General features: G+C 40.2%; 1 protein-coding gene across 1 annotated transcript in view; it reads right to left on the reverse strand.

Annotated features, from left to right (window-relative positions):
• The window catches only part of lrriq1 (leucine-rich repeats and IQ motif containing 1), a 147,667-nt gene that overhangs the window by 35,639 nt on the left and 97,741 nt on the right, over positions 1-14,287 (reverse strand). Inside the window, 5 exon segments of the mRNA XM_078221103.1 lie at positions 2,482-2,580; positions 8,305-8,393; positions 8,867-8,953; positions 11,100-11,242; positions 13,272-13,349. Coding sequence (XP_078077229.1) covers positions 2,482-2,580; positions 8,305-8,393; positions 8,867-8,953; positions 11,100-11,242; positions 13,272-13,349 — 496 coding nt within the window.

Consider the following 14,287-nt stretch of genomic DNA (forward strand, 5'->3'; position numbering starts at 1 on the left):
CTTTTGGCTAAGATCAAGTGTATGGACGGCAGCCCATGGTCGGCCGCACTTGGTTGAGGTCATTAGGTTACGCTGAGGCTTCATATGTTTCATATGAAGCAATTTTTAAAAGCGGCATCTCGGCCTTTTGGCTAAGATGCAAATGAGCTCAAGTCTTGGAGGAGGAACCTCCCCCTTCTCCAATCAGCTTGGCTCATGTAGATCAGGCCCAGGACAGGGTGGTTTGGTCGCTAGCCCTGTCTTGTCAGCCTGGATCTGAAATGTCTCAACTTGTTGAGACTCTGAATTGGATTTGATTTGATTGAATTGGAAAAGTATAAAAAAAAAAATTTTGGGAAGATACCTCTTCTGTTAGGTCGCAAACAGAGATGGAATACGTTGCTTTTGGGAGGCAAGGGTGCTAAGGGAGTCAGTTTTGTGACCCCTTCATAAAGTAGGGTGAGAGACTAAAAAAAACCCTCCTGATGTTTACAAAGTCCAACATTGGCTCAGACCACCATATTGGCCCGAGATTCATTATTCAGTAGGTTGACTGGTTTCCATAACATATTCGCCTGTCAGTGCTAGGAACGTACAAACCCCAGTATTGGGAGTCCCCAACCTAGCAATGTTCCATTTTAGATAATTTGTCATGTTTGGAGCGAGTAAAGTCTCTGATCATTATAAGGGTCCACGTAAACACTAAGAAAAGTGTAGGACCTGGCATAACTAATGCATTATTTCATGATCCTCCTTTCACACTCCTGCTTGAAATGAGTTGTTGAATTTGTTGGAAGTGCCAAAGATCTTTAATCTCAAAATATGTTTTATTATGAATCTTTGTGCACAATAAACTTGTGCAATTTTAATACTCTCATGCTATTTTGAATCTGCATGATAAATATTGGGAATGTTGGACAAAGGACAAACTTATCACAAAGACATAGAATCCCTACAGTAGAATCCCTACAGTGCAGAAGGAGGCCATTCAGCCCATCGAGTCTGCAATGATCACAATCCCACCCAGGCCCTATTTCCATAACCCCATGCATTTACCCTAGCTAGTCCCCCTGGCACTAAGGGGCAATTTAGCATGGCCAATCCACCTAACCCGCGCATCTTTGGGCTGTGGGAGGAAACCGGAGCACCCGGAGGAAACCCACAGAGACATGGGGAGAATGAGCAAACTCCACACAGACAGTGACCCAAGCTGGGATTTGAACCTGGGTGCCTGGTGCTGTGAGGCAGCAGTGCTAACTACTGTGCCACCATGCCGCACTAGTCATAAGTTGCCACTGTAGTTAGTAACAGAAAGGAAATTATTATTGATAATCTACTTAAATTTTTAATGTACTGAATTTACAAAACATTGTTTAGGGCAGATCGGCATCCAAATACGTGTGGCAACTTTTTGAATGCTTTACATCTATATCAGATGCAAGCACAGGGCAGCAACATATACAAGACAAGTGGGATCAAACTGGACCTCATTTTCTTACTGCGTTGTCAGAGGGGTGATCCATTTTGAGGGGTGCATAGATGTGGTTATTAAGCCCTGTATCCAGTTTGTGTGGATCTGATAGGAAACCTCGCAAGGCTGGGGTAGTTTTCCTCCTTCGCTGCTTTTAGGCAAGGCAGAAGGCCTTTGCTGACTAATCCTGTGTTTTTCACATAGTGTGACATATAGACAAGCTGCAGAAACTCTCCAAAATAATTTGCTGTGTGAAAACCCTACAACCAATCAACTCCATGATCAGCAATCGACAGTTCCGTGTGCATCCTGAAGATCAAATCAGGCACCCATGCAAAACCAACAACGGGCTTCCAAGGGATCACCCTTGCACCAGAACCTCTTCAACGTCCCATTAATATTATTTGTGGTATTTTAAAAAAGAAGCTGCTGTTTCCTCTCAACAATTTCCCTTATCGTGCATAGAAACATAAAAGTTTTTCCAGTTTTTGGACACTGCCAGTTGCTAGATATCCAGATTTTAGACACTGTACCTGTATATAGATGCATCTCTGAACAATACTGACATTTTAGCACAAATGCAAGTGTGCCTTTTACATCATTCCTACTATTATCATTGATCTTTATAAAATATTATGCAGAAGACAATGCTGCATAAATGTGCCTCACTGGCATAAAAGGAAGTATCGCATTGATTGCTCATTGAATGCCAACTGACTTCAATAGAATTGACTATTTGGTGGGCAGCACAGTAGGAAGTCCATGCAATACAGCATATTTTGCATTACCGATCAAGGCTAATTTGTAAGATATTAGCCGGAATTTTACCGCCTAGCCCGCCACAGGAATCGGAGCAGGCGAGGGGCGGACAATGGAAAGGTCCGTTGACCTTGGGCGGGATTTTACAGTTTCGGGATGAGCGAGGCAGTAAAATCCCGCCCGATATTTGTCCAACAAGGACCGAAACAAATAAACATTTGACCTAAAACCCGTCTCAAAATATTGGTATTACAACTGGTAGCTTCTTTTACCTCTGAAGTATTCCACACGATCACATATCTTTTTCTTTGGCTTCACAGGAGAATATTTATTTTTCTTATTCTTGAACAAGGCCAGTCGCACAACTGGATCTGGAGCAAGGACAGGAGAAAATCATCAGATTTCCAACTTCAACATGACTGATTCTTATGGCAGGAGATTAATGAGCTGCTGAAAGCTCACAAGTACAAGATGGTCCACTGAAGTGACAATGCTACAAATTACAGCTACAACAGCAATTAAAAGACAAGGGTCCTGAATTTCAACATAACTATCAGCATATAATCTCAAGGGCATACTGCAACGTATTTTCTTATTTCAAACAGAGTACAAACATTGTTCTCCTTTCACATCCTATCTCTTGCAAAAGTGTCAAGTACTCTCCTCACTCCTTTCTCCAATTCATAGGCCACACTTTGTTTGACATTCATCACATTCTCAACTTCATTTCATCTTGCTCCAAGCGGGGCGGGGGGGGAGGGGAGGGGAGGGGAAAAAGACAGGGAGGTTGGCACTTTAAATAACGTAGTGAGATTCTCCATTTAAGATTGAACTGTGACAGTTAGATCGACTGAACTGGGAAGAATCAGGTAGCTAAATTAAGGCAAGTACTGCCTCTTCACTTACCTGTTGGATCCAGCTTGCCTACCTGGATAACCACCCTCAATCACGTATACCCACACTGCCACCTCCCATTCCATCTGATCTCGCCCTGCCCTACCCTACTTGGAATCCAGCTTCCACTCCTCAGACCTTTGACTTTGACTTTCCATTGTCCTCCCTGGGCCTTCAGTGTCCCATTCTCCTCTCCCTGCCAAGGCATTTGATCTTCCATTACCATGAAGTCTTTGACCTCCATTCTCCCACATTCCCCCACTATCTCCCACCACTACTCCTATCTCCCAACTGACCTTCATCCCCCCACCTCTTTTCTCTTTCCTGCAGGATGAAGTTCCAGCAAAAGACACCTCAAGAAAGAATCCTCCTGATAATGTATCCATCCCTCTCAAACATCAGCACAGACATTGGCATTCTACATGGATTAGTTAGTGAGGTAAAATATTTACATGTTGTGAAGCATAGAAAAAATAGAAACTAGGAGCATGAGTAGGTCATTCGGCCCTTCAAGCCTGCTCTGCTACTCAATATGATCATGGCTGACTTTCTATCTCAATGCCATTTCCCATTTTCTTCTCATGCCTTGATGTCATTAAAATCTAAAAAAAACCTATCTCTTTATTGAATACATTCAGTGACTCTCCATAGCCTTCTGTGGTGGAGAATTCTATAGGTTCACTACCCTTGAGTGAAGAAATGTTTCCTCATATCAGTTCTAAATGGTTTATCATGTATCCTGATGCTGTGCTTCCTGGTTCTAGATTCCACAACCAGGGCAAACGTCCTCCCAGCATCTAGTCTGTTCAGCCCCGTTAGAATTTTATACGTTACAATAGATCTCCTCTCATCCTTCTAAACTTTAGTGAATATAGGTCCAATTGAACCAATCTCCTCATTGGAGATTGTCCTCCTCAGTCCTGCAAACGCTAGTATCAGTCCAGTGAACCTCTGCTGCACTGGACTGACAGGTGTGGTCTCAACAACTGTAAACTGTAGTAAGACATCTCTACTTCTAAACTCAAATCTTGTAGTGAAGACTAACATAGCATTTGCCTTCCTAATTGCTTGCTCCACCTGCCTCTCCACTTTCACTGAGTGGTGTACAAGGGCACCCAAGTCCCTTTGTACATCCACACTTCCCAGTGTATCACCAGTTAAATAATACTCTTCCTTTCTGTGTTTCACACCAAAGTGTATAACTTCACATTTAGCCATGCTGTACTGCATCTGCATAAGGTTTTGACTCAGAGGTGAGTATGTTATTACTGAGCTAAGGCTGACACCAGTGATGTATGTGAAAAATGGCGTGGGTGGAATTGAAGGGGTCGAGTAATTAAAGGTGACTGAAATATTAAGGCGACAGAAGTTTCAAAAGTCTTTGGAAAAGCCTTTGTCGAGACTGCATGTGAGCTGCAGATGTTCTTTTAGCAGACAGCACAAATTTGCATCAGGCTTTCTGAAGACATCGCTTATGAAGATAATTCTCTTTGGCCATGAGTTAAGTGCAGCAAGGACTACAAGATACGACTGGTACCATAATAACATATGTGGCCATTTGGGATACAGATCATCTTTCCTGCTGAGAGACCAAAAATGCTCTGATTGCGGTGCACGGAGGAAGCACAGACCATTAAGGTTTATAGGTATGGCTTTCATAGGAAAAAACCCCAAGTAATGAACATTCAGGTATAATTTTCTTTACTTTTTCCTGATTTATGTAATTTGCATTAAGAAGCCATTGATGTGCTATTTTTAAGTTTGTGATTCATCTTTGAAGCTTTATTTTTGTTCATAATTTCTTACATTCCCACTCTTCTTACTCAGAAAGCAGAATGGTGCCAATACAATGACATATCGATGGATGCTGTCAATGGGCAGACAGCCAAAAGGCATATTTGTGTGACTTGGAAAGAAATTCCTTGCCAGATAATATTTTTTCCCTCCCTTTCCTGAATATTCTGAGACTGATGATAGTCAACCTCATGGGGCACATCAAGTCAGTTTGAGATACAATGCTGAAACTCTATTGGGCCATCCTGGAATGTTTCCATCAATTTGATATCTGGTCTTAAGTAAGTTATTTTTCTTTTTTTCCCATTTTCATCAATTTTCTCTCTTTTCCCCTTGATGTCGTTGAATCTGTGGGCTGCAGTTCTACGGGGAATGATTATACTTCATTTGAAATGTTAATCAAGCTGTCATTATTTATGTGCGAGTCCAAAGAGTGTTGACTGGTTGTCCATCACAAGTGAGATAGGTCTTACCTGATATCTCTGCACATTCCATTCCAGCAAGGGTCACTGGATAGGTACAGAAGGAGGGCTGGACTTTACTGGACAATGTGGTCCCTGACCACCCACCTACATAGTCGGCGGCCTGCCCACCCACTATAGTAGTTGCTGACCCTCACCAATTTAATTCTGTGAGCAACATTAATTGCTTTGAGGTGAGTCTCGCCCCATCACTTGAAGAGGTCCTGCCTTAGAGAGATGCTGACCAATTGGATAGTTGGCAGTTCTGTTGTCCCAGCTCTGCTTGATGGGATTGGTGGTCACTACTGGGATAACAGGCAATCTGGATGAAGAGGAGCCCGGATTTAAAGACAGCTATGTTTGAGAGCCGAGGGTAAAGGCTTGAAGGATGACCCTCAGACCGGGGAGAGGTGGAGGGCACAATGGAACCGCAAAGGAGGTCCTTACCCACTTGCCCAACACCAACCCAACAGCTAAAGCTGTGGAGCTTATCACATTCTATGGGGCCCACTTCTGCCATGGGTACAATGGTGGTGGGAGTGGGATGTACCCCTCAAGTGGTCATTCTTTGGTCACTTAAGGGCCTCAAGGACAGGCAGGGCACCTAGTGCCTCCACCACCCTCCATGAAATTTGGGAGGGGGATGGCCGTGCAGGACATGTGCTGGATTTTGCGATCCTCCCACCTTCAAACTCGTCGGTGGGGAGCCCCTGATAAACACAGTATTTGGTGGGTTAAGTGGGGACAAGGAGGATTCAGATGTTGTGAGAGGAAGTAGGACAAACAGAAACATGGGAAATGAGAAGGGCACAATCAAGGATCTAGTCAATCACAGTCAAGAGGGAAACTTAGGAGAGGGAAAGCTGATTTCAGAAGCTCTGGTAGAGCAAGTGGAATCTTCAGAGCAATTACAATAGCTAGACAGAAAAGAGGAGAAAGAGTTTTCTAAGAAACAGCATGATCCAGGTGGCTTTGGGAATTAGTGGACTTATAACTGATGTCTGTGGAAAAAACATTGCCAAAAATTAAAATCTTGATTGTTTTGTTTATTTCTGATTGACTTATGCTTGGAAAATTAGAATGACCTATTAGAAAAATAAGTATAATTGTTACTCCATGTCATTTCCCGTGACCGAAGGAAATGCCTTGAAACCGGCCAGAGTTTTAATTTAAATATTAATTTGGGGTTATCGACATCCAACACATTGTTTGCTGACATTCAGACATGCACCACATCCATTTGTAAAATCTCACGTGAGTAAAATGAATGTCCATGACTTCTCCTTCATGTGAATATGTCTATTAAGTGCTTTATAGCAATTAAGCACTTTTGTATTGTAGTCCTTGTCATAATGTAGGAAACACAGCAGCCAATTTGCTTACAGCAAGCACCCACAAACAACACTGATATGATGAAAATGTTTTCTGTTATAGTGAGGGATAAATATAGACCAGAATACTGGGAATAGCTCCCCTGTTCTTCTTTGAAATAGTGACATGGAATATTTTATATTCCACAAGGGATGCTTTAGGGTGAAGGCCTACATCAGATTGAACAGAGTGTTCCACAAGTCCTATAAAAAAACACAGGCATAGTTGGCACCCACGCAAATTCCAAATGATGGAAGAGAGTAGAATTGAGTGAGTTTTCAGGATGAGAACAAGTTCAGGCAGGTGGAAAGATGGTGACCAACTAAAACTAAATATTTTGTTAAAGGGGCAAGTGACCAACAGGTCTCCTTTCAAGAATGAAGTGAAGAGCCCAGAGAGTATTTCCCTTGAAAAAAATAAATGTGCAGGAAGTGTATATCCAGAATGAAACAGAAATATTTGGGGCCGGAGAAAATGAAATTGTCAATGGAGTACGAGGGCTTGGCTAGCTAGGAGTTTGTGGGGCGGTTTGAGGGGGTGGGTGGTGGTGGTGGTGGTGGGGGTGGCGGGGGGGGGGGGGGGAGGAGAATGGTGTCAAAAGAAAATGAGTTCAATGGGATAGGAGCAGACTGAAACAATTGGTCTAGTCTCTGTACATTTTACATAGGAGTAAGAAATTGACCTTACAGAGTTGCGAAAAATGTGAGGTTGGAAGCAAGAAGCTGAAAAACAAATTGGATGAATAGCAGCTCAGGAATTGATGGTTTAGTGTTTGACAATGGGAAATTGGATGAGGAGTAAGATCGTCAAGTTTATTTTGCCATATAGCAGATTTAACAGCAGATTTTATGATAATAATACCGTGGTTGGAACTGAGAGAATGCGAAATCCAAGTCCAAGGATTTTATTGTCAATAAAAAGATCAAGCGATGATGCCATTGGGAAGGGTTCCTATCATTAAGAACATGTGACACAGAGTGAGGAAGGGTGATTCATGATCCAAAAAGGAACCAAAGGCATCATAAAAAAGAGTTCAGTATTGTGATGAGCTTGGAATTCATTGAGGTTGGACATAAATGGATGAAACCGAGAGCCTTGTTGAGAAGTCAGGTTCAGAAAGGGGAAGATCAGAGAAAGTGGCAAATATCTGGCGAGGAAGAAATGTAGGCTCAGAATAAAGTGCAAGGAAAGAGGGAGCGGGATTGCTTCAGCATTCTATTCTTTCTGCCTGAAAGGAAAACTAAATCTTTTATTAAAGGGGCAAGTGATACATTAACTGTCATTAAATTAATTTTGAATCATCGAGGGCTCACCAATTATTATGCATTTGAATAATAATTCGGAATTAACATGCAAGAAAGTTTACAATCCTGTAATTATAATCACACTCAGAAGACATGTTTGTGGATGTCAGAGGAATAAACTTGTATACATTTGATTCAAGATTCACGCACTATGGTTGGATGAAAGAGTTAACACTTGTCTATAAAGAATATGTGAATGGAACCCAATTTTTTGCCCTTCACTCAATGCCGCTGGATGACTGCCAAGTTGCAGGGGGGAATATAAACATACCCTGCAATTTTTTAGCCTCTGCTTTCTTGGATTTCATTTTCTGAGCTCGTTTCAGCATTAGCTGTGCGGTGTGAGCATCCTTAAAGCCCCTATCAGTAACAAGAACAAAAAGGTAAATAGCTGGAGTTAATGCAATTTCCTAGAAAGAGTTCACAATAAATTATATTTCAGCAAGGAAGTCAAGTAAGAACATCAACTAAACTTACCTTAAAAGACCATCAACACAGAAGGAAAAGTTTATAGCTATTTCAAATTTTATGGAACACTACTTTTTTCTATTCATCTATTCTAATTCTAGTGTAATAATGCCTGCTGATGTATGTGTGCTATAAATCTTCTTTTTTAGGTATTACGGAAAACGTTAAGTTGCATTAAAATCCAAATGTGGAGTGCCAAAATGTTTAAAGTAACTTGACAAATGCCTCATTTTAAATTTGGGAGTTTTGAGGAGATTGATTTTTTTTGATAAATGTAGCAGTAAGTACTAAGCAAGAAGCTTTATTTATTTTACAGTTATTCAATTAGTGAAAAACTAGCCTTGTAAAGTAATAGCTTTGCTTACCATTCTAGAGAGATTTGTTCTTCTTTCTCTGACCCGAAGCACTGCTTATTGCAAGATGTACCCTCAGAGAATCTTGACATAGTTCTGCTGCGTGATCAAATGACAGGGAAAAAAAAAATCAATTTTTGATACTGTTAAAGGAGCAAACTACCCTGTATATTAAAATAATAGATAGAAATATGCCTGTGTGTGTGTGTGTGGGTGGTGGTGGTGGTGGGGGGGGGGGGGGGGGGGGGGGAAAGGGTGAGGAGTGCAGGTCAGAGAAGCAAAGCTCAAATTATTTATTAATATTTGAATGCTGAGGAGTGATACTGTCTTGGATCATAGGTGTTACCTTACGTTCACAGCCAATTCAGCATCAAGATCAAAGGTTAACTTTACCAATCTCAAGCTAGATCTTAAAGCCAACCTTTTATGTCTCTTGCTGGATGGCAATGAAGCTGACTGAAATTGAGAGGTGCCTGCTTACTGCCAGTGACGCCTAAACACTCTTGACTGGTATGCTCAATAAGATAGCTTTAATCTGTTCACAGAATCATGGTAATTACAGAAGCAGGCTGTTAAGTCCATTGTATCCGTGCGACTGCTAACTTTACCTATGGAGCCATTGGGCCAATTTTGGGTGAACAACCAGTGGAACATGTCAGCTAGTTCTCATCTGACGCAGTGATGAGGCAGCCATGGTTTCAAGGCATCAGCTTTATTTAAATCAAGATGGCGGGCAGTTTGGCTATCCCACTGCAGCTCAGTGAATTAAGGCTAACTCGTATTAGGCCATCTCAACCCCAATCAAGGTCAATGGAGTGGAGTGCAGGGATGGTGGGTTTGCTATCGCGATGAGGGGGACCCAATGGCTGAGATTATTTCTGTGTGATCCAGAGCTGCATTCCAGCTCCTATGGTCTGTACATAAGTACAAGCATTTGCTTTGATTTCATGGGAATGATATATGGCACACGCTCACCGTATCCCATCAAAAACAATAGTGCAGGTTCCTATGATTCCAATTTGTGTTTGGAAATGCTCTGACTGCTGAAGCAGTCAGATGCCTCAGGCATTAGTCCCTTTCAAAATGGATTTGTCCTCTTTCTCGGTATTAATGGGGCAGTAAGGCTTCCAGCCCCATTTCAAGGCTTCTCGTTAGCACCAGATTAGATAAGAGAAATCTGTTCGGTTTCCATTTCTCTGTTCTTTATGTGCATGTTTTTCATATTCTTCCTTTTCAAATATATATATAATTGAGTATTGCTGAAAAAAGAGACACATCGAAGCTTTCTGTCCTGCAACTCATCAGTTAGAATACCAACATAAGGGGAAAACAACCAATTTATACTGTATGAGAAGAAGGTGCTGACTGGTTGGCAAGTGGGCTCTGATTGGTAGGGGTGTTGTCATAAAGGATGTACCAATTGATGGTGACTTAATTGCCTGGCATTGTTTGAAATTTAAACCAGGCAGCTCAGCCCTGATTGGTTAAGGCATTGCTCTGAGCAATGTCTGTGTAACTTTCCTGCTTTTGTAATAAATGCCACCAGCTTTGAAGCCCAGGATTCCAATGCTTTGCTCACCACTCAACTTAATTTTTAAAAAGAACACAAGGGGAATGGAATGAGGAGTCCGCTCGCCTCTAATTAAGGGCATATTAAGCTGCCGTGTAGCAAAAGGGTGAGAAAGTGATTTTCAATTTGTAAATTGAGAGACCTGAACAATTGTGTACATGTTGGTTCACAGCTGTTGGGCTCAAAGCAGGCAGAAATGTAATGTCTTTTATTTTTAAGCTGAGAAATTTTAGGATTTAGGGGCTCCTGTGCGAGATTGGATGCACTTTGTTTCATTTAGCCATTTGACCACTTTTCTATACCTTGAAGTGACTGGCCCTCTAAAGTGATGCCACCTCTCCACTGCAAGGTAGTGGCAGACTCCATTATGGTTGCCATCTGCCTTTGTCAGTCATGCTTTGCAGGTAGCTCTTGCCTCCTGGTGGTGCTTGGTGCCAGTAATTGAGCGCCAAGATCACCTCCAGACCAATTGTGGCCTTTAGATTTGAAGACTGAAGTCTGGACCCAGAAAGTTTACAGGTGTTGGGTTCCTGAACCTGAATTGAAAATAAAACCCAGAGGGTCTGACCTCAACACATTCAAAACACGTTCACTTAGATAGAGTTAAAATCATAGCCACTGGTGTATTCTTACAATAAAAACTCCATTATAGTTTGATATTTAGCCAGTTTATACCTGGGAGATTGCAGAACACTGGTGGTTGCTGGTGAAAAGGATGGAGATCCAAATTTCTCAACAGAATTGATATCATCATCTTGCCATGCTTGCTGCAGGTGCCTTGATAAGCCAAATGAATCAGCAGTATTACGAGCAGGGGTCTGGAAAATAGTTATCATATATCTTGATATTCAGGAAATAATTAAAAATATACTGCATTTTAAGGCATAGGCCTTAAATCATTGCATAGACATTCTATCGGGAAAAATGTAATTTAACAGGTTGGTAAATGGAGGACAAATGCTGCTTCCAAATTTTCACATTGCTGCAGAATTTACTTTTGCACACTTGGCTCACCAGCAGGAAATTTTCTGATTCCGATGTTTCTGTTATTATTTCTAACTGTTCATAATATGACACAATAGTTATGGATAAGGAAGACCATTCAGTTCAACTTAATTTAGCTATTCAAAGAGATGCCAAATTCTTCCTTGCAGCATTCAACTGTGTTTTGAAGATTCCAGACTTTTCACCCCCCCAAATCTATCCCAGTAGTTCTTTGCTTGAAGATTAATTTCATGATTTCAATGCCAAATTTACCTTTTGTTAATTCATTTACTAATTGCATCCTCCTATCCTTATCTCTCTCAATTTAATTTCAAGTAACATTCCAGATCTGCCTTTTGCATTCTCTTAATTATTTTGTACATCTCTTAAGAACCATTTTAAGAAGCAAGAAAAATACCCCACAGCATTCACAGACAAACAGAGTTCTGAAGAAGCAGCTTCTTACTATCACTCATTCTCTTCACAAACTTGAAATTTGCCCAAGAGACTGTAAAGGTTTCTTCTTTAAAATAGAACACAACTTTTGTTTGTTACAAAAGAAAGGATTCATCCTTATGGAATGGAGATTTGCCATTTTCTGTTCAATGAATAGGATTCTGACACCATTCTCAATACTTAACTAACTTTCATTTTTAAACTTATTTAAATATATAAATTTCCTGCAGCGAGAATAATGCAATGGAGACATTTGGTGGCAGCAAAGCTGAGAAAGAAGAATAGAGTTAATGGAAATTTAAACACAAAAAAAGTACTTACAAACCTGTTTGCGTGCAAGAGAATTTAAACTGACTTATAAGATGAGCATCAGTCACAAGTGCTGGTGTAACTTCAAATGGAAAAATCCAGCTACAAAAGGATTGCAATAAAATCCAAATACAAAGTGAAAATACTCAAAAAGCAAAATAATCAGCAGTCCTGAGATGTGCAAAACCCCCTTAGCCAAGAAGAAAATGTGAGCTGGTAAATCTTTACTGACTTTCCAGTTTTCTGAGTATGCTGCCAAGCCAATATTTTGTATGCTACATTCCATTCTTACGACACCACTTTGGGTGGAATTCCAAGCCCATTACAAGGCTATTGGGAGGACTGGAAATGGTTTGTTTCTAGGATTTACTCTCCCAGTTTGCAATTTGTTTGTGGAAACATTATTTAATCAACAATTGGAATTGTTACTATTACTATTAACCTTTCTTCCAAAGTAACTATTAATTGTTACTATTACTATTAACCTAATTGTTACTCTTACTATTAACCTTTCTTCCAAAGTAAAACAATCTCTGGTTTAACAAATCAAATTTGTGATGGCGTTCAATATGTATAACTACTCATGCTTCCCTTCATACGGATAACTTCAACTAACCCTTCTCCTCTCCAATATAGCATATAGAAAATAAAAGATGCAAAGGATAAGCAAATAGACAAATTAAATTGCTGCTAATTAGTATGTTTGAATGTGTGCAAAGTTTTGGTTTATTACGATTCTTTGAATTGCTCTCTAGATCTGTCTGAAACTTTGCTTCTGTCATTTTCTTTTTAATCAAACCACATTTTTATTCTTTGTTTTCTAATTCTGTGCCAAATTTACAGCTGTGGTACATCACTTATTTGCTACTGCAGCGTAAATGGCTGAAAAACAACATAAAAGAACACATTTATTTTTGCATTTGGAGAAAAGCAACATGACAAATTTCATCTGTTGCTGGTGGCATAATGTCAGAGAATTCTGAAGTAACATGTTTTACACCCCAGTATTTTTTCACTTATTATCCCAATGTCACATGATAGTAAAGTTCTTTTAAAACAGAAATGTAATGAACAGGTTTCTATAATGCAGCACATTACCTTTATTTGCTGGTAATGGTTTTCAGTTTGAGAAGAAATTTCAGGATCCGAGGTTATCCAGACTTTGTCCAAGGTGGCCTGAATGGAGAAGTAGGTTTTCAGACAGGATTCGGTAATTGGAGTGAAAGAACAAGTCAAATGACCACACTTAAGATATCAGAGATACTGTTGAGAAAGTAGGTTTGTCCAAATAGACTTCACAGCATGCCAAAATCTTTTCTTCAGGATGCCAGTGTTAACCTGACAGAGATGCTTTTATTAATAAATTGAATGTCTTTATTACAAAGTGCCTTTGGCAACAATAGGGCTGTGCATTCTTCAAAATGATTTTGGCTCCGCTTATTTTGCCAAAAACAACAACGCTGTCTTCAGGTTCTTTTTTTAAAAAAAATTTCAATGTCTTTTTCCCAATAGAATTCAATTTTCAAGTGAAATTTATAGCTTGTTTTCCTTAGCAAAGCTGATTAGCTACAGTTGGCAAAAAAAAATTATGGTGGTAATTTTTGCATCCACACACAGTCCATAAAATCGAAGTTGGCCAGTCGTGGCGTTCCATGTGATTTTTTTTTAACATATCTTGCCAGGAATCAAGTCAACATTGTAGCAGTAATTTCACTAGTCAAAGTGTCTAAAACAGAAGAAACTGAATGGAGAAATTGTTTTTCTAAAAACTTCTAGTGCCTCCAATGTGCCTAGAGGCCAAAGACTGCGAACACTATTTACACTCTGTGCAAAACAACAGAAGGACAAAGTTGCAACTTCTAGAATTTTTGCTCAATTCTTGGTACCACCCAACAATGGACATAAATCACTTCTTATGGCTTTTCTTCTGAAATAAGATTTCTCTATCCTCTTGGGCACTGTGTAATCTAAAACTGTGTGCAGATAAACTCTAATCACTTTGAAAAGCTGCTTCTAAATATTGCTAAAGAGTGAATATGGTTTCAAAAGAATGATGTCTCCACTTATTAAATGCCTTTGGTTACTTCTGCACAATCAACAGATGCTACTCAACT

The sequence above is a fragment of the Mustelus asterias genome, chromosome 9 (assembly GCF_964213995.1).
Source record: "Mustelus asterias chromosome 9, sMusAst1.hap1.1, whole genome shotgun sequence".
NCBI lineage: Eukaryota > Metazoa > Chordata > Chondrichthyes > Carcharhiniformes > Triakidae > Mustelus > Mustelus asterias.